The sequence below is a fragment of the Necator americanus genome, chromosome IV (assembly GCF_031761385.1).
Source record: "Necator americanus strain Aroian chromosome IV, whole genome shotgun sequence".
NCBI classification, from domain to species: domain Eukaryota; kingdom Metazoa; phylum Nematoda; class Chromadorea; order Rhabditida; family Ancylostomatidae; genus Necator; species Necator americanus.
This window is the reverse complement of record NC_087374.1, coordinates 19,285,342-19,312,580: the sequence shown is the minus strand read 5'-3', so window position 1 is coordinate 19,312,580 and position 27,239 is coordinate 19,285,342. Positions and strand designations below refer to the sequence as shown.

The following is a 27,239-nucleotide window of genomic DNA, read 5'->3' as shown; positions in this document are numbered from 1 at the left end:
TCTTTTCTTCGTTTCAGTGATGAACGTCCATGTCGTACGCGCACAGTCATTATGTCTTAGTTTAGGGACAAAGAGGGTTTTTAAATCTTCTGTGATTTTTCCGAATAACTCACAAATCTCCTAGAAATCGAAATCCTTCTCCCAGTGATAAAACCACTATAGCAATACCTGTCCTCACTATGTTTCTTTGGTTATTGTCATTTTTTCCCTTCTTACGCGGTTACGTGTTGAATAAATTACAGTTACCTTTATCTGTGAATACAGTATTTGGACCTCAGCACCCATCCCACAGCATACGTGCTATTGTTAGTTTTATTGGCGATTACTCGTGAAAGTTCAGAGAATTTTTTGACTTTCTCTTACATATGGTACAGTTTTCCTTTTACTTGTGGCTGCCCTCACTGATTACTCTCAGAGCAGGCACTACTCCCACTACCACCTCCAATATTATTTTTTGAAAGTACATTAACTTGTGTACAACGAACGTTATAGCGGGATCCTGATCGAATTTCCAGGATTATTTCGGTTTTTTGGTGATGCAGAAACTGTTTTTTCTCTCAGTTGAGTTTAGTGGATATGCTTACTTACTTAGATACTTAAATGGCCCGTATTCAGCTGAGCCCTCAGCTGGTCCATCCGTGTAGCGAACACGTCACCCCATCTCCTCGGCTGTCTCCCTCGAGGGCATTTTGCATCTCTTCGGATCCTCTCAGGCGTTCTTTTCGTCCATCTATCGTCGATACTTCTCGTAATGTGACCGGCCCATCTATGCTTTGTTTTTGACACATATTCCGCTGGGTCGCGAAAACGGGATATTCTTCTTAAATCGTAGCTGCGATGACTGGCTAGGTGTTGTGTGCGCCGGTTAATCTTAGTTTAAAAGTTTAGTGGAAATAACAAACATGTGAGCAAATCTTCATTTCAGATGTTTTTAATATGATTGTAGCCCGTTTCAAAGGAACAACAAATGTACAGCATATTTGAAAAGCAAAGGCACCAGAATACCATCACAGATCGATAAGAACCGGGAAATAAAAACAGTCGAAGAACGGTACGGCAAGCAAACAGTGCGAAGGGGATGGAACAGAAGGGGAAGGAAATTGCGAGGCTCAGAAAGCGAATCATTGGGAACTTATCACCAGCACTTGCAAGCATTGAAATGGCAAAATTTCTGAGTAGGAAGTAATGAAAAAGTAGAGGAAATTGAGGGAAAGAAATTATGGCTATGCTTGAGAATCATGCACTTTGCCTAGTTTTGAACAATAAGTGGTAAGGATTTTTTAGTAGGAAAAAAAAACTGTCATGCTTGATAAATGAGTAACGGGAAATAATAAGCTGTGTACATATGAATATGGAATGAAACACAAGTAAAAAAAAAAACTCACTGTTGCGCGCAGATGCCGATTTATTACAATCATGCTTATAATAATTGTTAGATGCCCTGTTTTTCGTTGTTCTTCTTATGCTCTATTGTATTTCCTCTTTCGATCCCTTATTTCTTTATAGAAAGAAAAGAAAGAATGGAAGGAAAACTCAAGAGGAAGTGCTGAGAACGAGAACTAATGCCCCTTCTCACTATTTCGGCTCCATAAACTTTAGCGCACATGCTTTTTCTTCTCCCCAGTCCTAGCATTTTAGCTAGAAAGATCAATCGGACTTGATGCTTATGTGTGCCTAAACAGCCAATCAAATATCTCTTGCCGCAAATGGCATGTAAAATCTTCTAGATTGTGGATGGTGTAGCGTGGTAAGCGAAAGAGAGAGGTACTCCTAAATCGGTGATTTACCCGTTCACTTTTCTCCTTTCCGTCCGTTAATAAAACTTATTCATAGTTGTCGCAAACAAAGTAAGCAGGAAAAAAATCATTGGATTTCGGAGAACTATGAACGAGCAAGCGAATTATCAAAGTTGAACTTCCTTCAAGCTCGATATCCAACGTTCTTCTGGTATTCAGGGGTCTAACTGACAGTTTTCAAGACAACGATAGCCCAACACTACTGTGAAGTGGAGATCAGTTTCGAGAAGTGAGAATGCCGTAGTTGTGGGTCGGGGACATTTTTTTTTTCATCAGTGCCTCTGAATTTCGTTCTTCTATGCAAGAAATATGAATCGATCATTATAAATACAAGAGCATGAAAATAACGTGGATTTTATTCCTAAAATGCTAGCTCGATCGTCTAATTGTCAGCTATAAAGAGAAGATTAAGTGGCAGGAATATGCTGGATAAGTGAGTTGAAAGCTGCTGAGCTCTAAGGATCCTTGGCGGAGTGTGAAAGGGGGACGGCAATGTCTAATGGTAAGAGGACACTTTTGAATTCGTAGAGAGCATAGAGTTGCAAAATTGACAACGATGACTTGATAAGGAAGTGAATTAGTTGTACTCATAAGCGGTTTACTCCGTGTGGGCTCCAGTAAATGTAGGATATGTTGGTTTGAACCGACTGCGCTGAGACGGCGAAACATAGCGATTCGAGATTCGCACGAGGAACACGATCGATTGATCCGATCAGCCATTGACCCCTCGGATTGTTTAGTAATCATCTTCTTCTTCCTCATGTTGTTCCAAAAGCTTACGACGTTCAGCATGTGAACGATGTTCGCATACGACTGTACTGGCGATAAGTAGGATTATCTGAAGAGATTTCTGATCAACTCCACTACTTAGAGGCATCACCCCACGAATCTGACGTGGTATGGGCAAACCCTCTCGTCGCTCGTAGATTGCGGGATCAGGGGTGGTTTCATTCATCTCACCTTAGTCGTAATGAAAAAAAAAAACGGCGTGAAAGACTCCATTTTTCATGACGATTTCAGTTGCAACGCCCCACCCTTGTACACGCGCCGCATCCAGCTGCGCAGCGGTCGAATGCCAGTGAGTTCTCCTCCACTGCCTAGTTCAAGTGAAACCAATGAATATGTTGCTGAGGGGACTAAAACGTTTACATAGAGGAGCGTTCTAACGTTCCTCGAAGCAACTAAAGCGGTCTCACGCCGTTTTTTTTAGGATGATTGGGGAGAAGTGAGCGGAGCCACCCATGATTCCGCAATCTATAACTCGATCTCTAGCTTTTCCCGTGGATTCCCTCGTCACCATGTCAGATTCATGGTATGCTGCCATTAAATCATCGTCTCGGGGAAATAGGGGATTTTTAGAGACATTCTCATGACAAATAGGACTTAAACACTACAGTAAAAATAAACACTACAGTAAAAATTGCGATGTCATCTTGTTCTAGTGCGAGGTTACAAATGTATGTCGTATTTTTTCGGTGTCTCGTAATTGATCGTCAGTGCATGCTGATTCAGACGCAACAAAAGTTCATAAACTAGTTCTATACCTGCAAAAAGAGCAGTACGCACAGAATCACGATCAATAACGATTCGGAATGCAAAAACCGTCGCACGGGGAGGCATTCAGCTCCTTTTATGCATCCTGGTCGACCTTCCCAAGACTCCTCAAGCTTTAAATGTAACTAAAAATAGAACTGTTGTGAATTGTGACTAGCAAAATGAAAAAAATATCGCTATTATACATAAGTAGATCAGCATACCCTTTTCCTAACCGTGATCGTAAATGCGACAGCAATTAGTTGAGCACAAATCATTGCTATTTGTCCAATAATATGCTGGAAAAAGTAGGATTCATTAGGTTGATGAACATTTCCTGACTAGAGCTCATAGTTCAGCAAGAATTAACAGAAAAACATATTTACGGTGTTGTACGATGAAAATGAAATTGTTATTGCGCTGAACCTACGAATAACCTGCACACTCATCTAATTTATTGCTAAAACATGACCTTTTCCAGCATCAATTCTAGAATTTTCGAGAAAGAGCAGTGCAACTTGTAGTATCTGTGAATAGCATTAAATACGATGACATTACTCAGTTTCGTAAACTTGAGCTGTAATGATGCAGTGGGACTGCGATTAGGTCCCATTTCACAGGTGAGTTGCCGCCAGGATATTTTTATTACTTTATTTCTAAACGGATTCTCGCGATCAGAAAATACCTTATGTCTTTGTCAGGAACTTTACAATTTTGAAGTGCAGATGCAAGTGAGATATATCTCAATACGGAGTAATTCATCTCCCGTTCTCAACGCAGGGAGTTAATCTTCTAGAATAGGAAATTGAAGAGGAGACTAGTTAAAAAATACTGGAGAAATGCGGGCGATTCTTACAAGAACTCAAACTAGAATTATGTATGTAGACATACATCCTTTATATCATTTTATTGTATTGTATTTCCTGAATTTTAGCAGATCATGTATTCTCGAATGACACCATCAGTAGGTTGCTGTTTCAGGATAAACGCAGAAAGTTTGGTTTACATAATTTTTTGATCAGAAATCCCTCTAGGTCAACCTTGTGAAGTGAAACTTCATTCAAAATCAGTACGTTGTCTTCCTCTAGGTTTTTTCCACATATAATTCAACTCATTTTTAGGAATTACAAATAAAAAACTGACACATTTACATGGGTGTTAAGACAATACCCTGACAATTTTAGAAAATTCTAAAAGCAGCAATTAGCTATAATATACTCTGAAGTCCTCCACAAAACCTATTCTTACATCGTACACTTTTTCTTTGTTTTCTCAGAATTTCTTCTTAATTGCAGGATGGGCTCAGGAATCTGCAATGCACGTCCGGAAATATTTTTAGATGTAGTATTTTCTTCTTAGCTCGCGTTATCCATAACATGCCACCCCTGCCATTTTTAATGCAACCATTTAGCTTGTGTTGGTCCGACAAGCGCAATTAAAGCGTTGTTGTTGGTCTGCGGTCGATTTTGACCACTTGCGCTCTCAGGAATTGATTGTCATTGAAGTCTCCGCTGAAGTCCTTCTTGGAGATGAATAATCGCTCATCGTTATGAGCAAATAAGGATAACGTGCGGGTTAGGATTGACTTTATGAACCTGTTGCCTTTTCATGGCTCACTGAACTCGAATAAATGAGAGGCTTGCAGTTTCTCATCTTTCGGGACTGCGGATTTTGCATTTTTCTCTCTTCCGGAGGATTTTTGGATTCGTCGAAGCCTGTTGAGTCTTCCTTCAAGTTGATCGGGTTGATTTGCAACGAGATCTTGGAAATCCGCTGAAATAAATTCATGTGGGCTTGTTTTTTTTTTAAATGAGAGTAAATGAGATCCATAATCCATGGACTGAAAATCGTCCTTCTAATTTTCTGCTCGTCTTTCGGTTGAGCTGTTGAACGAAAAAGGAATATATCTAAGATATTATCTCCAAGGGTTTAAATGAGGAGTTTCTTTGATGAACCTATACTTCCAGGCTACTGTGACATATTGTTTGAGTATTAGAACCAGGTGAATCAACATTCTACTCATTCTCATTCTCTCAACTATTTTTTAAATGTATTTCTACTCGTCTTCTTGTTTTTTCTACTAGAAACCTTCGAATTTTTACTCTCTCGCTTTTTTCACGCTCAAGGCACTTTTGATCCCAATGGACACTCCTTCTCCCTTATCTCATCGATAACTGGACTTAACCACGCTGCATAACCATATTGTGTGCGTTTGGCGGGCAGAATTAGCTTATTCAACCTGATTATCCATGCGGATGGTGCCACCGACACGTGTGTTCCGCTTAGACCCCGCTATGCATCCTCGTGATCACATCATCCCACACGTTCATGCGGCAGGTCAAAACAAGCTATCTCCAATCCGAGGCACATGTTGTGGATTGCGACCGCCTTTTGGAGAAAGGAAGAAGAAGATTTATTTAGGCGATGGGACTTCCTGGGCTTAAGAAATGAGAAAAGAACAGTGGTAGATATAGTTGTTAATTTAGATAAAAAATCAGATGGTAAAAGAGGAATAAAAATTTCTGGATAACTAATAACTAACTGATAATGATAATAATAACTAATAACTGACAATGGATAATTTATTTGCTTTTTGCTGAGAATTTCAGCAACAAGACGAGAGAAATAATATTCCAGTTAATTCTTACTGCGTTCAGTAAGAATTAACTGGAATATTGTGAGATTACGGAAATAATCAGGGTTGGACCTTTGAAAGAGGGGAATGAAGAATTTTTGAGAAATACAGTTCAGAGGTGCTCGACTTGTTCACAAACTCATTTCTTGATTTTTAATTTTGCATTTGCTGTACCTCTTCGGCCTCACTTCACCGCTCTCTTTCCCTCCGTTCTCTAAGTAGTTTCTGACTTGAACTACTTCCCATTTGAATTGTTTGCGTTGAGTGCCTTTGGTGGTCAGTTCTTACTTCACTTCTTCTCTTCTCGAAAGGTTCCTCTATAGTTATTTCCACATAATTCGTTCTTCTTATTTCTTTCTGTCTTCCTTTGAGACCGCTATTTATCCTTTTTAAATCTGATAGATATCATTTTCATGCACGAAGAAATCATTTTTATATATAATAGAAAAAGAAATCGACAATTTGCCGTCATTTTCGACCATTCCCCAGTTTGAACCACTCGATATTCAGTCGGCTCCAGATTTGGACTAAATCTAGTCGAATTTGGACTACATAGCCTCAAACAACCGTAATTGTGACTCGAAAGGCCTATAGCTCTCGAACGGTTGGTTGGTGTCCCCTATTCATGTGTTCCCCCCTTAGACATTTTCCAGTACAAGCGCTTTCTGTTGCTTATGTTGATGGTGGTTTAATCGATTACACTGGGTTGCTGTGACGGTGACGAGCATTAAACGGGTAGTGAGACAAAGGCTGGCATTATATACAGCAGTCGGTGATGGAAATCCACAAGGACAACTCAAATGGCTATGTTGGAGAGGAAAATGCTAACAAAGAAGGTGAACAGCGGAAAAATTGGAAATTACCAGCTGGTGAGAACGTTTTGGGTCTAGAGCTTTTTTCTCTAGGAGTAGACACCGCGCTATAATCTCGCGCTTCATTAGCTTTCACAAAAGAGAAAAAAAAGATAAACGAAATATAAATAGGATAAAGCAAGATAAAGCGTAACATTTGAGAAAAAAAAGAAAACAAACGGATGAATAACAGAGAAGACAGAATGGAAATTCATTCATCTAAAGTAAAAACAAGCGACAAAATAGATAGAAAAATGAGGGATTTTGATTTGATTTATGAGTCGAGTACATTTCCTGCTTCTCTTCACGAGTACTAGAGAAAATTGAGAAGAATTAGCGGAATAAGTTGTGAAAAAGGGGAATCTATAGGATATATGTGATATCGTATCGTGTTGTTGGAGGTTCGGATTAATCCGATGCTGTTACCCACAATATCTTGGGGAGCCGATAGGAAGTTGTATTAGCCGAATCCCCCAGATTTTCGAAAAAAGGTAAAAAAAATGCAGTAGGTTTGAAAGTATTAAGATGACCAAAGGAACACTGAGAATTTCATTCCAAAGGAAGGAAATAATAGACTTTTCCGTGGACTTCTATAGGCGTTGTTGTGTATTTTTTTCTCAACACACAGTATTGTCCGTGCCCCACTACCCTCTCCCCTCTCCTCATAATCCTTGCAGCTGTTCAGCTTCCATCTGCCAACTAAATATTCTTCGGAGAATCCTCGCCTTTTCACCACAGATATATTCTCGCATTCACGACAACCCGTAGGCAAAAAGTTTAGCGGGATCTCTTGAGATTTTGCTGATGGGGGAGGGTACTTTACTGCCTGAAGGCTCTTTTCTCGTCAAAAAACGAGGGAGATTTGACAGGAAAAGTGCAGTAAGTATGAAAATGCGGAAAGTGCAACTCACCAAGGACATCAAAAACGAGCCTGGCAAACATATTGAGATGAAACCGAATGTGGTGAGAAAAAACAGGCAGAACGAGAAGGAGGCGATGAGAATGATCGTCACAATATACTGAAAAGTGCACAAATACAGCAATCAGAATTTCCCCACGAAACTTTCTAGATGAAACGATTAGCATTTAATTAACATTTGTTTTTCTGGATTTATTTCAGAAATTATCCAACATCTACTAATATCTCTCTTTTGCAGAAATGTATTTCTGTAAATACTTAGTAGTATTAATGAGAGAGTAAGTTTTGGTCTGGCGAGGCTGGGACGTGAATGCAGCAGACACACAAAGAAAACGCTGTTAAATATTTTTCCTTTTGTAAAATCAGGGTGAATTAGGGTCTTTTTGCGAAAAAAAAATGAACAGCGAAATCTAGAGCACAGTAGTGAAGTGGAAAACGAATAAAGAAAGGGATAGAAGGATGTTGAATGACTTCAGAAAATGAACATTTTCAAGATGCGAATCAATTGACGACTCAAAGTCATAGGGGAAAAGTGTTTTTTGATTAGATCGTCAATACTGAGCTTATACTCAACGAAATGAAGTCCCTTCATTAAAACTCCATTCACAAACTCCAAATTTTAAAACTCTGAGGCATTCATTACATCAGTAACTTCGTCTGAGATAGATGTAAATCAATTGATTTCCTTCATTTTTATAGTCCCTTTCTCTCTCTTTACCTCTCCCTTTCTTTGACAAGAGAGCAACCATTAGTGCTATTTGTTCCGCATATTGAACCACCAGAATTTTCCATACAGAAATTACGATTCAGAAATAAAGTAGTTTACGGCTGAATTATATGTTCAACGCTTTCTCCCATGATTTCTAGACTAACGCATGCAGTTTAATAAGGCGAAAAGAGATGTCACCTGTAGACCAGCTTAAACTGGTTCCCTCATTTCTTGTAAATGTTCGTGCGACTCGCTTATCATATGTACAATGATCTGCAGTAGACTTTTCAATTCAAATCAAACGAAAATACGTCCATAAAGCATTCAAGTGATGCTTAAAGACGTCACCCCACGAATCTGGGATGGTGCAGTGGAGTATTCGTATATGGGATAGTACATTATGGAGAGGAGGGTGATTCCGTCCATTTCTTCCTAATTGCCGTTAAAAACGGCCCGGAAGATGCGGCGTGTGCACAAGGCTGGCGCGCTCCAGTCGAACTCCTTGCAGAAAATAGTGCGCCAGAACGCCCGGAGCCGTATCTTCCGGCCCGTTTTTACGGCAATTAGGAAGAATTGGACGGAATCACCCCCTCTCCATAATCTACTGTGCCGTATACGAATACTCCACCTGAAATCCGTACCACCTCAGATTCGTGGAGTGATGCCTTTAAGGTGTTCCTCTCCTTCCCTTTTTACGACAATTTAATCAAAGATTAGTCATGTAAAGATCTGTAATCAACACGTTTCAGCGCAAAATACTTATCTTACCGCTTTAATCTCTTTTGATGATATCATTTCAAAATTCAGGCAACAGAAAAGTTGTTATCACTCCCAACTAGAAATCTGGTTTTTTACTCTGTGATTGGTGAAAAAAGATCTCATCACCTTAAGCTGGGATTGTAACTCTTATGATGTTATAATGGGTTTTCAAAAGAGAAGTTTCAGATCCAATGGTTCAATATCAGTTTAGCAAAAAGTTATGGTAACTACTAGCGCTTCAATCTATTTTTTTCTGAAAAGTTTCATGATCTCTTCGCTGTGTTTTCATACTAACTGGTTCATTTCTGAGGATCTTCACATTTTTTCCTTTTCGGTTTAAGATGGATAACAGCTACATATATTTCGTGTTGATTTTCATTTGGCATTATTCGGATAATTCCACATATGTGTACTCGATAGATTTTGAAAAATGTTAGTTTTTCCAATGTTCTCTTTTTTGTTCAACAGTAATTAATTTTTAGCGTGCAAAACTGTCATACTTGAAGAGTTATCTCCTTTTTGATATGCTGAATACTTCTGCTTCAATATCAGTATTTAAGGTTAATTGGCAAATACCCTTCACGTTCATCTCCCTTTTTAGTGGAAATCATCCACGTGAAGAAATAAGAGGCGCCCTATCACTTCTATTAACGGCGTTTCCACTCAATTAACAGTGTGAACAAAGCAGATGCGACGGTTCAATTACGATTATGTAGGACTTGAAGACCGACAGCTGCCGAGATACTTGTGACAGAAGACAATAGCAGAGAAAATATTTTCAGAAAGAAAAAGAAAAAAGAAAGGAAAGGAGCACAGATTGAGGAAAAATAGAATGATCTAAGGTCCAAAAAGAGCAACTATTTTTAAAATATCATAGCCCACAGCCCAGTAAGAACTGTTCAAACAGGTAAGAATGAGCGTAAATTTCTAAACAAAGAATAGATTAGCTTGGTCATCTTTCTGTTCGAAATTTAATGAATTAAGAATGAAAATCCCGGCATTAGTTTTTTTTTGTGGAATTTTCGACTTCATTCCACTGCATATTATTTCTCAGCTGTTTATTTCTGATTCTAATCTCAGTAACAATGCCAATTCAGTGCCACCTCGGTTCCGTGATTCAACCCAGCAAATAGTGCGAGGAATTTATCCTTATTGAATGAATTGTGAATAAAGAAAGAAAAAGAGGAACGCAAAGAGAAGAAAGAGGAGGGAATATTGGCATATATTGGCATATTGGCTTTAGGGAGGAAACCGAGTGCATTCTGAATTCGTTTCGTTGTTAAGGTTATAGAATCGAAACAATCACAAGAACGACATCTACTCATCAAATACATCAGCAATTCACTAAACAAACACTTACAAACCGCTTCTTCCAACAACCCCTTCCCCTTTCGGCTATCAGTTACGAGTTTGCTGATTAGGGTCATCAGACAAGCAAACAACAGGGTGACACAATGTTTTTGGGACGTGGGTGGTTGTTTTGAAGTCGTAATGTCTGAATAGTCATTAGACGAAAAGACGAAGGGTAAGCTTACCAGTGGAGGATTTTAGTCTCATTCATCAGCAAGTTTGTGTGAGGAATTAAGCAGAACATTGATGAAAATTCCCAAAGAAAAGAAAAACAAAAGCGATTGAAGGCGAGAGTCAGCGAAGGAACAAGAAAAAGCGGGCGGTAAGTGAATTCGACCGTTCATTTCGATTTAATTATTGAGCAATTCACGAATAAGAAAGAATGAAATATCTTCGGATGCACTGTGCTGAAACAATATCATTTTTTAAAAATATTTTCGTGAGAATTCGAGGAGCATAGCAGTCTTCATTTGATGCCGAACCTTAGTTGTTTAAGTGAAAGATGACACTAATGTGGATTTTTGTGGCCATGAAAGGTTTACAGGTTACATTACTGTAGATTCATCTTCTCGTAAAAAATTTGAAAATATACAAAACTATTTTTACCGAGCTAGCGGTTTCAACAAGGAGAGAGCAGTTTTTGAACTCTTTTGGATTGATATTGTTTGTAAATGACATCACTACGATATGGAATTTGTAAAAAGATTTGTAAGATAGAAAGTTGTTGAGGAACAAGCAAAAATCCATGACTAAGAAGAACAAAATGAAAGTTAAGGAGGCGAATTAGGAGATAGTTGAAAATAAGAGTCGAAATGAGCGTTCTGAGGCTAAAAAGGCAGCACTTCAACACCATACAGCTTTTTCTTTTCTGAAAAAATGTAATTTTAATTTTATTGATGTAAATACTCTTCAAAGTATCAAATAATACTTCAATAACGATTCTAAAGGTTGCTTGAAACCAAACAAGAGCTACAGAAATAATCAAATAAATAATGGGAAGTAAAGATTTCTGCAAGGTTCTTCAATTTCCAATATTCCCATACGTTAGCAATAAAATTTCCGGAGGAAATCTACAATTTTCAAAAGCAACATGCACCTCAAATTTACCTGAGGATAGGATGTGAGAGGTTGCGGTGAAATATCCGGTTTCGGCGCATTTATTGCCGCCAAACACACCAGAACAATTAGAAAGATCGACAACAACTGTAAACAACGGCATATACGTATAATATGATGAAAGAATAATAAATTGAGGGGTGGACAACTACCACAACTCTCAGATAGTTTCTGTCAACGAAACGTAGCATTAATAAAAAAAAGCGTAGTGCAATTTATCATGCGTTCCCTACGCGTTCCTTCTTCGCTGCAAACGCAGGGAATACTAACGCACACACATAAACACACAAATAATATTGCTGTAGCGTCTAGCAAAAGTTGTGTTCCCTCCACCCTCGGCGATCGATAACTATTCGCAACAAATTCTCGTCACGAAACCAGTTCCGATGACGTCATAACATTTGAAGAAGTCGACGAAAAAGAGGAGATCCATCAGTGGACGAGTTCTCCGCAAAGTTTTAATGGAGAGAAATTAGTCAAAACTAGGTAGGTAACTACTGAAATCTACAACTGCATCCAGTCTCTACGTTAGAAGTATCCGTTAGATGCATGGAATAACTGAAGTGGAAAACTCGTCCGCTCGGCCGAATAGATCATTGAAACTCACGAAAAGTAAGGTGTTGAGGCAAAAGCAGAGTAGACGTGCGGTGCGCTCGAGGCGCTGCGGCATCAGGCACACACTGGATTCCACCCCGCCTCGACCACGCCCTCCGCTCGCCCGTCACCAGCCACCCGACGATGGCGCCCGTTCGCACGCAACCCGCTCTCTCCGGACGGCAACAACAAGCCTAGTCATTAGCGGGAAAACAAGGAAATACGCGATGTTATTGCTATGATTCGAAAATCCTGCTGGGAGAATGTGGACAGTGGAAAAGAGTGCGGAAAAGAGAATGAAAAAACTAAAAAAAGAGAAGAAAATAACTTTTTGGAAGGCCACAGAGAAATAGGCTTTGAGATAAAGATTTTCACTCTTAGTGTATTCCAGGAGTAAATAATGAATTAAATAATAACAGAATAATAAATAATGAATTTTGGTAAATTTTCTTTCTAAACAAATTTACGAAAGTTTTTTTTTTCCTTTTCCCATCTATGCGGGTTCTCTCCTCCCTATGGAGAAGCTTCCCACTAAATTAGGGAATGGAAATCTCTTCTATTTTCTCTGTTCAATATTTCTTTTCCAGCTTCTACTCAACTGTTGGACTCATTAGGTTTTAATTTCTACTGCAATGTTTATGTTACCCCAGGAAAAATTCCTTTGTTTTTGTGCTAATCAAGTCCACCGTGCTGAATACAAAATAGCACAAACAATTCTGGTTCATTCTGGAAAATTAATTGATTTTTCTGCGTTGATGTTTAAGTGCCACACGGAAAATCATGAATTTCGTAGTATTAGTTCAGAAGAAGAGAAAATGGAGAGGACAAAATATTTGGGAAGTAAAAAAAGCACGTTAATTATTGTATTTAACTACTATAGTTTAGTGAAAAGCGCTTATTATTACTACTACTTATTATGCAGGATAATAAAGGATTATTGTCACTAAATATAAACGAATAGTCCGTTTCCAATAGCAATTTTGCGAAAAAAGAGAGCAAAACAATCGGCCGAGATGGATAAGCCTGGCGGCTTAGCATTCGAGAAAGGCGAACGTGTGGTGGTCATGGTATCATTTCCACTACAGGGAAAATGAGAACTGCAAATGGAAGGTGCAGAATCAGATCCTTGGATAAAGAGAGAATAATCAGTCAAATCAATCAATGAATAACAGAGAAGAAGGAGGGGAGGAATGAGTATGTGAGGAATCAAAACATCTAGTCGGTTATAAAAGCATCTAGAAATCTCTCCCATGGGACATTGTATCATGGGAGAGATTTCTAGATGCTTTTGTAACCGACTAGAAGTTTTGATTCCTCACATACTATATTCCATATTAATATTCATACCCACAATTCATTACTGGACATGTATCCAGTAATGGATTGTGGGTATGAATATTTAAAAAATTGGTGCTCGTAGCTAATAGCTGCCGTGCGGATTATTAGGCAATTTCTACATAATATACAGTAACATATAGTGCGAAATATGATCTCGTCACATCAGTATCTTTTCTATTAGGATCACGGGAATTTTTTTCGCTCCATTTGGGACTCCAGTCAGGGTCAAGCGTGGTGGTGGGACACTACCCTCTCGAATACGCATCTCTCCCTCCCCCACCTCTCGCTTTTCTTCTTCTTCTTCTCCTCCTCCAACGCTCCTGCGACAGTTCTCGGTTGCTGCCCATTCAATATAATTTAAATATCGTGGGTTTCAAAAGACCTAAGTCGAAAATTAGCCGAGGAACAAATGGCAAAAGTGAAATTCGGAAGCTGACAGAAGCGAAGAAACATCAAATAGAAGGAGCCAATTCGCTGAAAAGTTTTTGAAATTTTGGTATTAGAATGTTTTGATTTTTATTTCCAAATCTACTAAATATCTTTACATACTGATTAAAGGTCATAATATGATGAAAAAAGAGAAGAGTCAGGTACATATGTCGAATTACCGAGGTATGTACGTAAAAAAAGTCAACATTTTGTTCCTACAGTATGACAACGACGACGCTGGATGGACATTCCACGTAGCCAAATTTCTGTAAAAGAGTTGGAAATTTGAAACTACTCCTAGAAGATGGGGAATTCATTTATTAATGGAATAAATTTATATTATTATTATTATATAGATTTAATGGAATTTAATGACCAGAAAAGCCCAGATTCTGTGCACATTGTTAAGTCTGGAAGATCGCAGATAGCTTCGTGATTTCCCGCCTCTTAGTCTTTTTGAAATTTAGATGGGACAAAAGTTAAAATTTTTCAATTCTTTTTTTGGATTTTCCTATCATAGTTTTTAGAGAACCAAACCCTCCTGAATGGAGAAGTTTTACACACAGAGGTTTCCTTAGTTCCCCTAACCTAATATATGGGTGCTTATTTAAAATGCTGTCCCATTTTTGTCGAATGGAAAAACTTCCTAAAATTCCAATTTTTGCTTACACTCCGAAAAGTGTGTGATCTTGAATAAAATTCAATATCTCGGCTTAACATAAGGAGAAGCATACCATCTTCCAGCATGTTGTAGCCGAGAATTTCCTCTATCAGATGCTTCATCAAATAATTTCCAGGGCTTCGGCGTACTTGACGGGACAGATATGGAAAAATAGTTTTTTCCATCTTTGTCCCATCTAAATTTCAAAAACACTATGAATTCCAAAATTTGTAGTGCAATCCTTCTTCTCTAAACAACCACCCAATATATTTCGATTGGTCATCTTATCACAAAGTTATTCGCGATCTCCCAGACCTAAATATTTGCGCAGAATTTAAGCCTTTTTAGTCATTGAATTGTAGTGAATCCGCCTTCAAACTGAACTACGTGTAAGTAGATTTTTCATCTTTTAGGAGTAGTTTCAAGTTCCTTTTTCTTGCAAAAATTTGCCTCAGTGTGGTAACGAACCCGCGTGGTCTCATTTCTACATTGTCCATTGTTGTACATTTTCAAAACCAAATGTTGGAGTTTCCATACCGTCCTACACCTGAAACTTAATATAATGTTCAGTATATATACTATAGTAATGTATGTAATTATCTAACACTACCCAACATTTTGTCCCGGTTATCATGTCATCCTTCATTCATTACTGCACACCGTATAATCCCTTCCCCCTTTCCCTTGCAACCCTCTTCTTCCTCTTACGAGCCTCCGATGGGAAAATCCCAGCCCTGATTGCAGTTTTCCTCATAATCTATAAGTCCTCATAGGACTTCCCTATAATTCTTCCCTTTTGAATTCTCCCTATACCTCCTAGAAACATCTTTGATACTTGTTTACTGTTCATCGTTCTGATTAGATCGACGAAAGTTCAGTTCTTCTCCGAAAAGGATTGCTCAGAAATCCATTTTAAGCGATTTTAGGAAACCCATTTTCAAGATGAGCGAGTTTCTTTCCCTTCGAAACGTGAACCTGTTTGAAATAATCATCCGTTCCCTCAAATTCTTTTGCCTCATGCGTCCGCTGTACTCAATTTTGTCTTTTTCGCTTTGCGCCTCTAACGATTAGTTTATAGTTGGAAGCAAAACCAGTCATCCTGAAAAGAGGTTAAGGCTCAAGAACAAAATTGGTGTAATAAAGTCTTGCAGCCTCCTTCAACATAATTTTCGAAACAAAAACCTATCTAATTATAGTGGAAACCCTGGCATCTTATAAATGAGTAATGTCCTTTATTTTTGGGGTCCTTCTTATTCTATGTTTTTTCTTTGATTTTTTCAATCGAACTGGCAAGCAACATGGGATGTTGGATTCTTATTCAGCGAAACTCGTTCAAGCAGTTCTGTTGAATACTTCATGGAACTTTTGTCCAGCAAGCCAAATTCGTTGTACGGAACCTTGCATGGAAACACATTCAATAAAGAAATTCATAGCTAAAATTCATCACCTCTCGAAGAATATTCGTTCATAAGGTGAATCGCTAAGAAACAAATTTGTGTGGTTCTACTTCATTTGAAATTTATCTAAAATTTATGAGAAAGTGAAAATTCTGAATGATCGGTTTAAAAAAAGTTTGATTCCAGTTAGAGGTTTTTTTCTGACGAAAGTATTTCTTAATTGAATGCACGAAGCTAAATGCTCTCTTCTTGTTCAAGTTCAGTTTTGTTCTTTTTTCTTTATTTATTGCGCAAGAATTGTGCGAGATGTCAGTTACGTAAATAGACACAAAAGTAAGACGGATAGCAGTGCATTAGTCGATGAAGCACAAAAAAGTGCACGGTGTTGGTCAGTCGCTGCGAGATTGCTCCTCAGAATTGTTCAAGATTTATGAACGCTTCGGCGGCGTTCTGAATGACTTGCAGAGGCGAGCCGATGCATCGAGTGACTCAATGTTTTTACCGTTCCAGAAAAGTCCTGTTTGAACTTAAGAAGACTGAAGAGATGAAAAGCTCAGTTGCACTGGGGCGGTTTCGAACCATCGACCTTGCAATTACCGGCGGAACTACCCGCTCCCTACTTATGAGCAGTTTACGTTAGTCAGTACAAACAAAAAAAAAACCTCTATGCACTTGCCCGCGAAGGAATCCGCTAAGAGCTTTCTTTTAAAAAAACCGCAATCTTAGTGGGGCTGGTAGATTTTTCCGCGCGGGCGTGGTCGTCCGGGCCAGCTCTTTTAACGAAAAAGTATTACCTCATTGACATTCCAGGGTTGATAAAGCTAATCTTGAATACTGATAGTCTCAAATTCTGAATAAGGTGTTATTTCGATTAAGATGAAATAAGAGGTTTGTAGACTACTAACCGTGATTAACCACAGAAGATTTTATTATCTATCAGACAAGATCATTTTTCCTTCGTTTTAGGGGAAGAGATTCGAAATGGAGAACAGTATATTTCTGGATGATGCCTCCGACACTGCTATATAATCAAAAGTTCAAAACCTTTTTTCGCAAAACTATTCGTGACGTTTCTGTTTTCTTGTAGCTCCTCGCTTATAATGATTAAAAATAACGGTACCATACTCGAGAATATGGCGAACATCGGTCTTGCAGGTTTTTGATAGAGCGTGAAGTTCATTCGTCATCAGACATATAATCGTTGTGAACAATTTTCTGGTCGTTTGTGGAGGCATAATTGCAAGGAGGAAATCCTAAGTGTTCCAGGACATGCAACACACTCCTGCAAAAAAATTCCTTGCGCTGAAATGAACATTTACTAGCTGCATTTTAGCTCCTTATTTTTCTCAAAATCAACTAATTGAAGTCTGTTGCTCTGAGTTGAGCTGCACGCGAGGTTGATAATCTTCAGTTTCGACTAGCGATTCATCGAATTTGCCTGCATCAGAGCCTGAAACGGAGAAATAGATAGCGTTATTATCCAATAGAATCCCCAATTTCCCCAGCAAAGAAGATTGTAAATCTATTTTTAGGTCTCTTACTTACAAAAGAAATTTTCAAAGTACCTGTACATTAGAGTATTTCTCTTGCTGCTAGGCAGCCTGGTGAGGTCTCTCGCCTAAAAACTGACTCCTTCAGTTTTCCTCACAGGAGTTTCTTCCAGCTTATTTTTCTCTCTTGCAAATTCGAGTTCAACATATGCAAACGTCTGTGATCGGAGAACGTCAGAAATCGCTCTCACAGTGTTTATTTTCCGAGGAAATCGATTGAAACTAGTATGTGTCATTATTCAAACACTACTGGGCTACCAGCACTGCGAAACGATAAGGATTTTCTTTGCTGCTTGCTGTCAAAATATTTCTCATTCTATTTTATTTGATGCTGACGAGATCACAAAAGAGAGTGGCGCACAATGTGATAACTAAAAGCACGCTGATGATAGCACTAAAGTTTTTAACGCATTATCCATGGAAAATGTTCTAAGCATAGGAAAACTGCGCTACTGCACCCAGCGTTGTCCACTACTTGTATACACCGCGGAATCGACGTAGCACAAGTAAAGGGCTTATTTAAGAGTAGGCCTCAGTGGTTAATACTTTTTATTTTTCCGAATTCACTCATTTTGTGGTCTATGATTTTATTTGTAGTGAGTAGCATGACCGATCATCCAGGACAGTTTTTGTTCCATGACACATTTTCAAATTTTCAAAGTTCATCCGTGGTGGTAATAAATAATGTGTTTGATAAGTTAAAAGTTTCAAACAAGCTAACTGGTCTTAAAAGACTGAAAAATCCCCAAATTGAAACTATGGGACCAAGCCATAGAAAAGAACAGAAAAGAATCTTTCGGCTTTGCTGAACAGTAGTTTCTTTTTCTAAAATTGTTTATTGAACCCTATCACATGATTACGGTAGTTGGCAAGGCAACCCCTGTTACCAATCGGACAATTTCTTGTTTTGCTTTGCACGGATACAACCTACAATGATCGAACCCGATGTAGGAGGTGAGAACCGAATAATCGTGAGGCATTCTCGGATGCTGCGCTTTTAATGTGACGAGGAAAAAATGTTCTAGGTGGGACCAACTCAGCACTCCAAGCCCGAAGCACCATAGTGCCTCTGACTATGGTGCTTTTAGGCTTTCAACATTTTAAAATTCAATTTTCTCGAAATTCAACTCAAGGATATTCTTGATCTCACTGCGAAATGTGATGAACCCATCGCGAATCACTCTCGCGATGTGCATATTTACATATCTTATGGCGTACACCGCCCGCGCTGGCAAAAAGCCCGCTCGTGAATAAACGACACACACAACGCCAGAACTCAACAAAAACGCAAGTTTTCTGGTGAGGAAGGATGAATGTTAGGGCGGAAACGATGTTCAACAGAAGAAAATTTTTTTATGGATAATAATTCGAGGTTCTCCAGTTTTTCTTTTAAAAGAAACGTTCCTGATGCAACTTAACTTATTGAAGTGGTATTCTCCTAACGTGTCTATAAAAGTAGGAATTAAATCACATACAAGTGTTAATGTTGATCATAAACGGCTTTTGTGGTTGTTGAAAAATCCTTATAGTTTTCGTGACTATTACTAAGCCAATATATAACATTACTATTATAAATCAACGGTAGAAGGGGTGTAAGGAGGTTGGTATTGCGTAGCCGGTGAGGGGTTCCGCTTCTTGCACGATCGGTCGGAGGTTCGGATCCGCCCTGCTGTTCACCACGCTTTTCGTTCCTCTGATGTCGATAAATTAGTACCAGTCTGAAACACTGGTTTGACGACACATCGGCCAGCCCCCGCAAGTCATACGCCAGTTACCCAAGCGAATTGATTAATGCCAGACACTTTATCCTTTATTTATCCTCTTATCAGTTAGTAAGCAAACCAAAATGGAATCACGCAAGTTACACGGAACTAAAGACCACCTCATAAAGTTTCTAATAAAGCGTCGGTATATAGCACGGTCACTGAAATCGCCGGTTTCCAAAACTTCAGACGGTGGCGTATCCCAAGCGGGTTGATTAACGCCAGACACCTAATCCTTCATAAATCAGAGTTCAACAACGAATATTCTCCCACTTTCCCCTACTACTTTTTCAATCAGTTACATCAATTCAATTCTGTCTATTTCGTTTTTCCATTTCAAGACGTGGGAGTAAATAGCGGCTTTTGACAGAAAATGCCTATAAAATATTGCTTCAATAACTTACATTATTCCCCAGAAACGACTATTTCTAACATTTTTCCTTTCTTAGCATCTCAGAATTTCTCGATCAGCTTAAGTCTGGATCTAAGGGAGGAACATTTCATGTGTGACGGAAATGCAGAAATTTGAAGGTACACGCATGAGAGATCCTGTACGTATAAGAATAGTAGCATTTTTAGCAATGCTCTGAGAGCGAAAACGTCATTCAGAATTCTCGATAATATGTACACGTCAGATTAAGAAACGTGGCGAATGTCTGAAGCGATGGTTGGCCAGTCGGATTCATCTTTGAAAACCTACCTTCTCGATGGTGAAACGTAGGGAAAGGAGCCTACAGGAAAAGTTCACAGACATAAAGCTTTCTTTCTAAGCTCAGTTGATTGCTTTCTGCGGTCCGGCTGTTCTACGTAACTGGGCATATTGAACGGGTGTAGTGCTGTGGGCATGAATTTAGGCTGCGACTGCACGCTCGAAACCGCACTAGTCCAACCAAACTTTTCATTATTCCGCAGTCGAAAAATTCGTAGCAGACTTCTCGAAGAGTAAAAACATTGATTTAGAACATCGGGTAATAGTCTGCAAGCTATTGCAAGGCATTCAAAAACTGCTCAAAGAATATTTTCTTCAGCTGTAGCTCCAGAGCAAAAAAAAAAAGAAGACTGGCGAAAAAAAAAACATGGAAAATCCCATCGCCCATCGACATTCGAATAACCGGAGTGAGAATGTCAGTATATTCATCTACAATGGTTTTATTTTTTATTTAAAATAAATAATACTGTCTAATAGCAAGAAATATGTAGTGTTTAAAAACGAATTATATTGCCTAAAAATAAGAAATAATGTTCAAACAGTTGAAATTGTACCTGGCAAAACCTTTACTAGCGTTCTCGGGAAATCACTTTTTTTGCCCCACAAGCTAAGTGCTTGTTATGGAACGGCGGTGAACCTCATTGACCTTTCCGTGATGAAAAGTTAATGACCTCAACCTAGGTCATTGACTTTTCATCACGGAAAAATGTGTTCGAAGTCCAATAATGTTCCATAAATCTATTTTTGCTTTTTTTTCTTTCTCGCAGCAAATAGGAAGGTTTTATATATTTTGATTCGACTGACGAGGCACAAAGGAAAGAGAGGAAGAAATTAGCAACGACAATGAAATTTTTATAATTTTAATAAAATCAAAAGTTGCAGCGATGTATTGCCAGTAGATCTTAAAGTAACAGATTTTACTTCATATACAAATATAACGAACAAAGAGATGTTTTTTTCTCAATCTCGATTTCGCCTAACCAGAAATCCGTCTTCCTTCCGAATACTATTATCCGAACTGGAATCGCCACTAGAACCTCGTATGGCTGCATCGATAATTTCATCTTCGATCCCTTCACGGAAGAAGTATGATTTCAACGCGAATGGATTGTGTGGAGACGAGTTGTGAATGACCACGGTCACCTAAAAAAGAGATTTGCGACGAGGACAGGAAAGAAATGTGACAAAATCCGTGATTTACAGAAGGAGTAGAAGACTGAATAAAAACAGAAAGCAATATTCTCTTCCATCTCACTTAAGAACCATTCTATCTCATCAGATAGAACCGGTACCGTTACAGAACATGGCATCAGTGTTGCAGGTCAAAATCTGACGTCAATCCGTAGTTTTTTTTGAAGATTCTCTGTCTTTTCTAGTGTTTCTTAGTCAAAATTGCGGTGTGTAGCTTCTCTCATCCAAAATGTAAAAAATTTATATAGAATAATTTTCTTGCACCTAATTATTACAGTTCGGAGAAGGACATGAAGCGAATAAAAGAGCAAGGTAATTTAAACCGATGAGCAAGTATTAACATAAGTTTTCATGGTTTCTGATTGCTTTTCTTTCTTAGAAACTTTCTTTTCATATAAGGCTCCACGAACTGAAAGTTCTTCTACGTAAGCTTTCCCAAAGGCTACAGATCTTTCTAAACACACTTGAAGAACTCCCAATATACATGCGAGTTCATGGATGAACCACGGAAGTTTCAGGAAACTTTTTGATACAGTCCGCATGTTATCTTCCCCGAAACCAGCACTAGTTTCTTCTTTTTGAATTTCCGTAACATAACTTCTGAAATCATCTCAGAAGGAGACGTTACGCAAGAGCATAGTGGATCCTACACCATTCTGGTGGACTGAAATATATGAGCACAAAGTAATTAATACGGAAAAATAAGTAATTTAAATGCTCCACTACATATTTTTCAACTATGTATTTATCATTCGCTACCGTTCATTCAAGTAAATGAGCGAGTGCTGAGGACGAAAAATCTACATGTACTGCTAAAACAAAGAAAAAACTGCTAAACTAACTATGTATTTATTGCTTATACGCCAAAGCATTGCATCGTTGAAGTTTTCGAGAACCTTCTTCTCGGTAGTCGAAAAATATTAGTACTAGTCAGTATAATCACCGAAATTTCTAATTCAAGGATTCTACTTACTGTGTGGATGTGAATGTAATTCTTCCCAAATTCTTTGTTTGTTTTGCAAACCGAGGGCTCCGAAGTGAACTTACTTGGTAAGAGAAGAAGCGCAGCAGCTCTTGATCCAAGTGCTACGGTTATTCAGATCAAACTAATGGCTCGTTTAAAATTACAGACCAATTATAGGATGTCCAGCATAATCGTGTATGCACCGTTTTCCCGCTTGCTTTCCGGTTTCAATAGTGAAAGTAAATTTCTAGCAGTAGAATCACTTAGTTTTATCACTTACATGTTGATAATCAGGGCATTGTTCAGCTGTCGTGTCCAGACAACAGAAGTAATCCACCTGATTATTGTAGCAGCATACGGTAGTTGCATTAGGCTGAAATTTAAGGAATTTACCTGGTGAACTACTTGATAATATAGGACGCACAGTCACAGGAAAACTTCTATGCATTTCTATGTGGAGCGAAAATAAGCAAGATAAAATAAACAGAAAAATGAGGATGGATAATGTCTATAAAAAGAAATATGTAATAGTGAGGAGAGACGATCCCGAAAATCACGTCAACCAAAAGAAATCATTTAGGAACGAACCCGATCAGGAAGCGCATTTACACAAAGATTATTTTGATGCGGAAGACATTTCCGAGGCTCTCCATCTGGTCGAAGAAGCGGACGAGATCCAGTTGGACATGGAGGGATCAGTTGCGGGATGTCGAGAGATTTCGATAACACCAGAGGTACTAAATAACTCTGCTCACTTCAAATATTACATTCTATTAAGTCTTTTTTGTAATTTATACCACTCCAGTTGCTATTCCTTCGACAAAAATAAACACTGTACTGCCGATTTGCGAGAGAACGTAAGGTGGTGTTGATTTATGAATTGCTTTTGAGGCTATAGAAGCTCAAAAACTAACGAAACTATTTTGTAGTTCCTCCGTTTACTCGTGCTTATTCTCTTCTGTTGGCAAAAAAAAGCCTCAGTCTTCTTAAGGAGCACCATCGATGCTTAAGATTTTAGTACGAAGTGACCATCAGTCAACTCCTCCTCAGGAATTGTTTCCAAAAATGCATTGAAAAAATCGATGAAAATCATCAGTTAGTGCGTTGGAAAGTATAGCAGAGATTTTCAGCATCTGTGGAAGGATACTTGTGCATGCTGAAAATATCTGGACAAACATTTATGCTTTCGAAAGTATTTCCTTTTTTACAATGCGACGTTAAACTAACTCCCAACCCTACAAATAGGAACAAGTTTTGATGAATCCGGCTAAAAATTTATTCTAATGCAATCATTATTAAGAGCTTATATTATTTTCCAAAGAAAATTGAGGTCGTCACACTTTTTTGAGATGTTAAAACATGAAGCAGTTGAAACACAAGAATATTAAGAAAAGAATGAACGAGGGGGCGAAGCGCTCAGGAAGGAAAAGTAACTAACTATGAACGCATTCACTGTACAATTGAACAAAACCCACGTAATGTAAGTAACAGCGCAGAGTACATGTCAGCGAAACAGAATATACGAGAAACGAAAGTGGGGCAGCGGGTTGACCGCGAAAGCGAAAAGTCGTCCCGAACAAGATCATCGCGGGAAACGTCGAAATCCAGCACTTTTCGGGTGCATGAGAGCTGACGACCAGACAACGGCTAGGAGGCCGATTTCCATTCATTTTGCTCCACTTGTCCGATTTCCAATGACAACTCAACGTACTCGACCTTCAACGGTTCCTTTTCGGGAAGGAATGTTCGAATATATTATGATATTTGGGTAGTGGGACTCTCACTGTACGAGGACTTCCTTGACTGGAGGTGCAACTGAGACAAAGAGAGCGTAGTCGGTGAGAGGTTGGCCTCTGAAGGCTGAAGGTTCAAAACCGCCCAAGAGATGAACAAACCTTTCATCCCTCCGTGGTCGACAAATTCGTACCAGACTTGTCTGTGAGGATAAAGACCTAACACCTTGAGTGGACGAAGTCGGAAATTCAATGAGTGGACCCTGTAAGTCATTGAAAGGCTGTACATGAGTTCGTAAACCTCAAACGAGTCCGAATTGTAATGGGAGATCCCAAGTGGATTGACATTAACGCCAGAGACCTTATCCTTTTGCCCTTCAGTTGTTTCAGATATAGCTTTGGAAAATTTTGACAAAAATCATATTTTGTTCAATTTCAGGAATCAGAGGCCTCCGTTCACAACGAAGCAGTGGTTTACATTTATAGGATTGATTGGACAGATAATGGATAAGATGCTTGTCGTAGATCAATCCGTTCGGGATGATCACGCTGGAGTTCGGGAGCGTAGAGGTTCAAGAAATCGGAAATTCAAGAAAAATTCAAGAAATGCAATCAGTTGTCTGTTTTTCCTTAGCTATAGCAGGGAACCAAGGTTGTTAACGGCACTTTATTTCAACGCTTCTGCGTAGTCGCCTTCCGAAGAGCTTGGACGTTCTAAAACGCATGCAATGTATCGTCTCGAGCACCTAATCACCGCTCAAGTTACCATTCAACAAGGGAGTGGCGTCGGAACCGAGTTTGGAGAATCACGGAACCGCTTGCATACTTTAATAGTCGTGTGATCGTGATGGCACCGTACCGCCGCGCAATAGAACTGCCGCACTCACTTTCGTTGAACGTTGACGTTGAACCAATCCACTATTCTTAGCTCCACAGGCAGAACTGGCGCTGAAGGTCCCAGAAAACTCAGGTTTATCCCGTATGTTTGTCATTTTTCTTGTTGGGTGATGAAAGCCTGAGGAGAGCGCTACTAGACCTTTATGGACATAAAACATTAACGGAACGCTCGCAGCAAAAAGATCAATTGCAGCCATTGCACTTCCTGTCATGCATTCATAAACGCATAGTTGTCTTACTTTGTGCTCTGACATTCACAAAAAGAAGATTCCAGAATAATAGGCTCTAAAATCTCCTGACGTTAAACTTTTCTTTCGTGATTTGCATGTTTTTATGCAGTACTTCGACACTCTCTTGGCGACGTCTTCTTTCTAAAACTCGCGTCTCGTTTTCCCGAGAGTAACAAACCTACTTCCTTTGTAAACATAGCGTAATATCAAGGAAATGTTCTCTTGCATAATCGTTGGACACCTGCTCGAAATGGATAGAAATGATGGACGAAAAATCATCTAGAGAGAGTACGTTTCCAGAGTACACAATCGCGAGCCATTGTGAAGTTCTTTTTTTTCATTTGAAATTCGATCAACTACTAATATGTCACGGACTGGGGTTAGTTTAACTTGTTGTTCCTGTCGCTGACGTATTTTTTTTGTTTATAACCACCCAGCATATGCAGACGTTGCCTCTTAGATATTTGCAAAATTTCACGAATTGTTGAAGGTTTATGAATGTGCGTATCCTGCAATTATTTATGGAGTTTAGTCGATGGTCAGGTGAGTGTTTTTATCCTCCCAGACAAGTCTGGCGCCAATTTATCGAGCCTGAAGGTTTAAAGGTCCGATTGATTCCGGGGCGGTTTCGAACCATGAACCGATTAGTCGCAGCTGAACCTCTTAATGACTGCGCTGCACCCTCACTACTTGTATACTGCCTCAAATGTTATGCTTAGATGGTCATCTCACGATAAAGCAGGAAAAGAACGTTAGGAGGGGTGAAGTTGGAACAATGGATCGGTTCCATTGTTCCCCATCACGCTGTCTCACACATTTTTTCGCTTTCGACAAAGATCTTGTGCCTTGGCAATGGTACAGTACAGCATTTGATTTTCTGTCACCATGCAACACATCGAAAATTTCTTTCATTTTTCGTTATACCTTACAAAGCTTTGGTTTGCTACGGTAACTTAATACAATTAAGGAAGAAAACTTTTTTTTTTGCCTTTATTAACTTCATAATAACCTATTTATTATTTATTTACTATTTATTATCTCTTTTTTAGTCAAGAGATTCTTTTTTCGTTGAGAACCGTATCCATTTAGAAATAATGTGATGGTATAGAATCGATGCTACACATAGTGGTTGCCATTATGCTATATAATAACGCGCTTAGTCCGTGTGTGTGTATGTATATGTGTGTGTGTGTTTGTGTGTATGTGTTTGTTTGTCTGTGTGTCACGAAAATACTCCATAATGATGCAAAAGTCTGCACCCGTGAGGTGCCGAACCGTCGGTATGTACCTGATAGGCGAGCACTTTACTTCTTCACCACTGCCCAAAGCTACAGGGTCATCTATATTGGCTCTGATAAGGCTAATTACTTTCTCCCCTATGTTAATAAGAGAAAATAAACTTTTGTGTGAATGTATACTGCCAAACTTGCAAACTATCATGCTGCTGTTTAATAACGGGCTTATTCTGTCACGTGTGTGCGTCTGTGTATGTGTGTGGTTTCATACCGGTTTGGTGCGCTGGAGCCTCAACGCGATAAAATTGGGTGAGACGGGTCCTACGGCGTCGAATTCGTGCCCCGGAGCCAGATAGATGTAAAATTTGGTGCGACGGGTCCAATGGGGTCGGAATGGTGCACCGGTGTAACAAAGTTATAGAGTGGGCAGAGACAGTTTCCGCTGCGCCCGATTGGTGCGCGGGAGCCCGAACGCAGTAGAATGGGTTTCTATGGTTCCTTCACACATCTATTTCCCAGCAGGTCTCCCTAATGCTGCTAACATCCTTTTTTCAAAAGGAGGAAACACACGTGCAAAGGGCTTAAATACAGTACATAGTAGCCAACAGTTTACGCGATCTGACGTAGAACGTTATTTTTATCACTTTCTTATCACGTTATTTTTATTTTTATCGATAGTGATATTCACGTCTTCATGTTAGCATATCGTTCTTTGCTAATAGTTGAGAACGGAGGAGACTCATACTTCAAATAATTTTTCCAAATTGTGGAGGTTTGAGAGAAACATAGATGTAAAATCAAGTTTGATTGTTCTCCAAATATAGAACTGAGCGTTTAAGGAAAACCCATAAAATCTTTCACCTATGCTCAAATTTTGGAG

General features: G+C 39.0%; 2 protein-coding genes across 6 annotated transcripts; both read right to left on the bottom strand.

Moving 5' to 3' along the window:
• Positions 1 to 2,532: 2,532 nt before the first annotated feature.
• On the bottom strand, positions 2,533 to 12,338 carry RB195_001913 (uncharacterized protein; the record flags this gene model as incomplete). 4 transcript variants are annotated; one of them, XM_064198911.1, is made up of 7 exons in its annotated part: positions 2,533 to 2,634; positions 3,341 to 3,475; positions 3,554 to 3,628; positions 4,947 to 5,102; positions 7,727 to 7,834; positions 11,660 to 11,755; positions 12,276 to 12,338. In XM_064198911.1, the coding sequence occupies 7 exons, from the start codon at positions 12,336 to 12,338 to the stop codon at positions 2,533 to 2,535; spliced, it is 735 nt and encodes a 244-aa protein (XP_064054790.1). The 4 variants fall into 4 exon arrangements, with proteins under 4 accessions (XP_064054790.1, XP_064054791.1, XP_013291600.2 ...); XM_064198910.1 differs by lacking the exon at positions 4,947 to 5,102; XM_064198909.1 differs by lacking the exons at positions 2,533 to 2,634; positions 3,341 to 3,475; positions 3,554 to 3,628 and having other exon boundaries at positions 4,917 to 5,102.
• An 8,731-nt stretch (positions 12,339 to 21,069) lies between these two features.
• RB195_001912 (uncharacterized protein) lies at positions 21,070 to 24,271 on the bottom strand (the record flags this gene model as incomplete). 2 transcript variants are annotated; one of them, XM_064198908.1, is made up of 4 exons in its annotated part: positions 21,070 to 21,252; positions 22,545 to 22,637; positions 22,853 to 23,001; positions 24,160 to 24,271. In XM_064198908.1, 4 exons carry the CDS (start codon positions 24,269 to 24,271, stop codon positions 21,070 to 21,072), a joined length of 537 nt encoding a protein of 178 aa, XP_064054788.1. The 2 variants fall into 2 exon arrangements, with proteins under 2 accessions (XP_064054788.1, XP_064054789.1); XM_064198907.1 differs by lacking the exon at positions 24,160 to 24,271 and adding an exon at positions 23,740 to 23,767.
• Between the last annotated feature and the right edge of the window lie 2,968 nt (positions 24,272 to 27,239).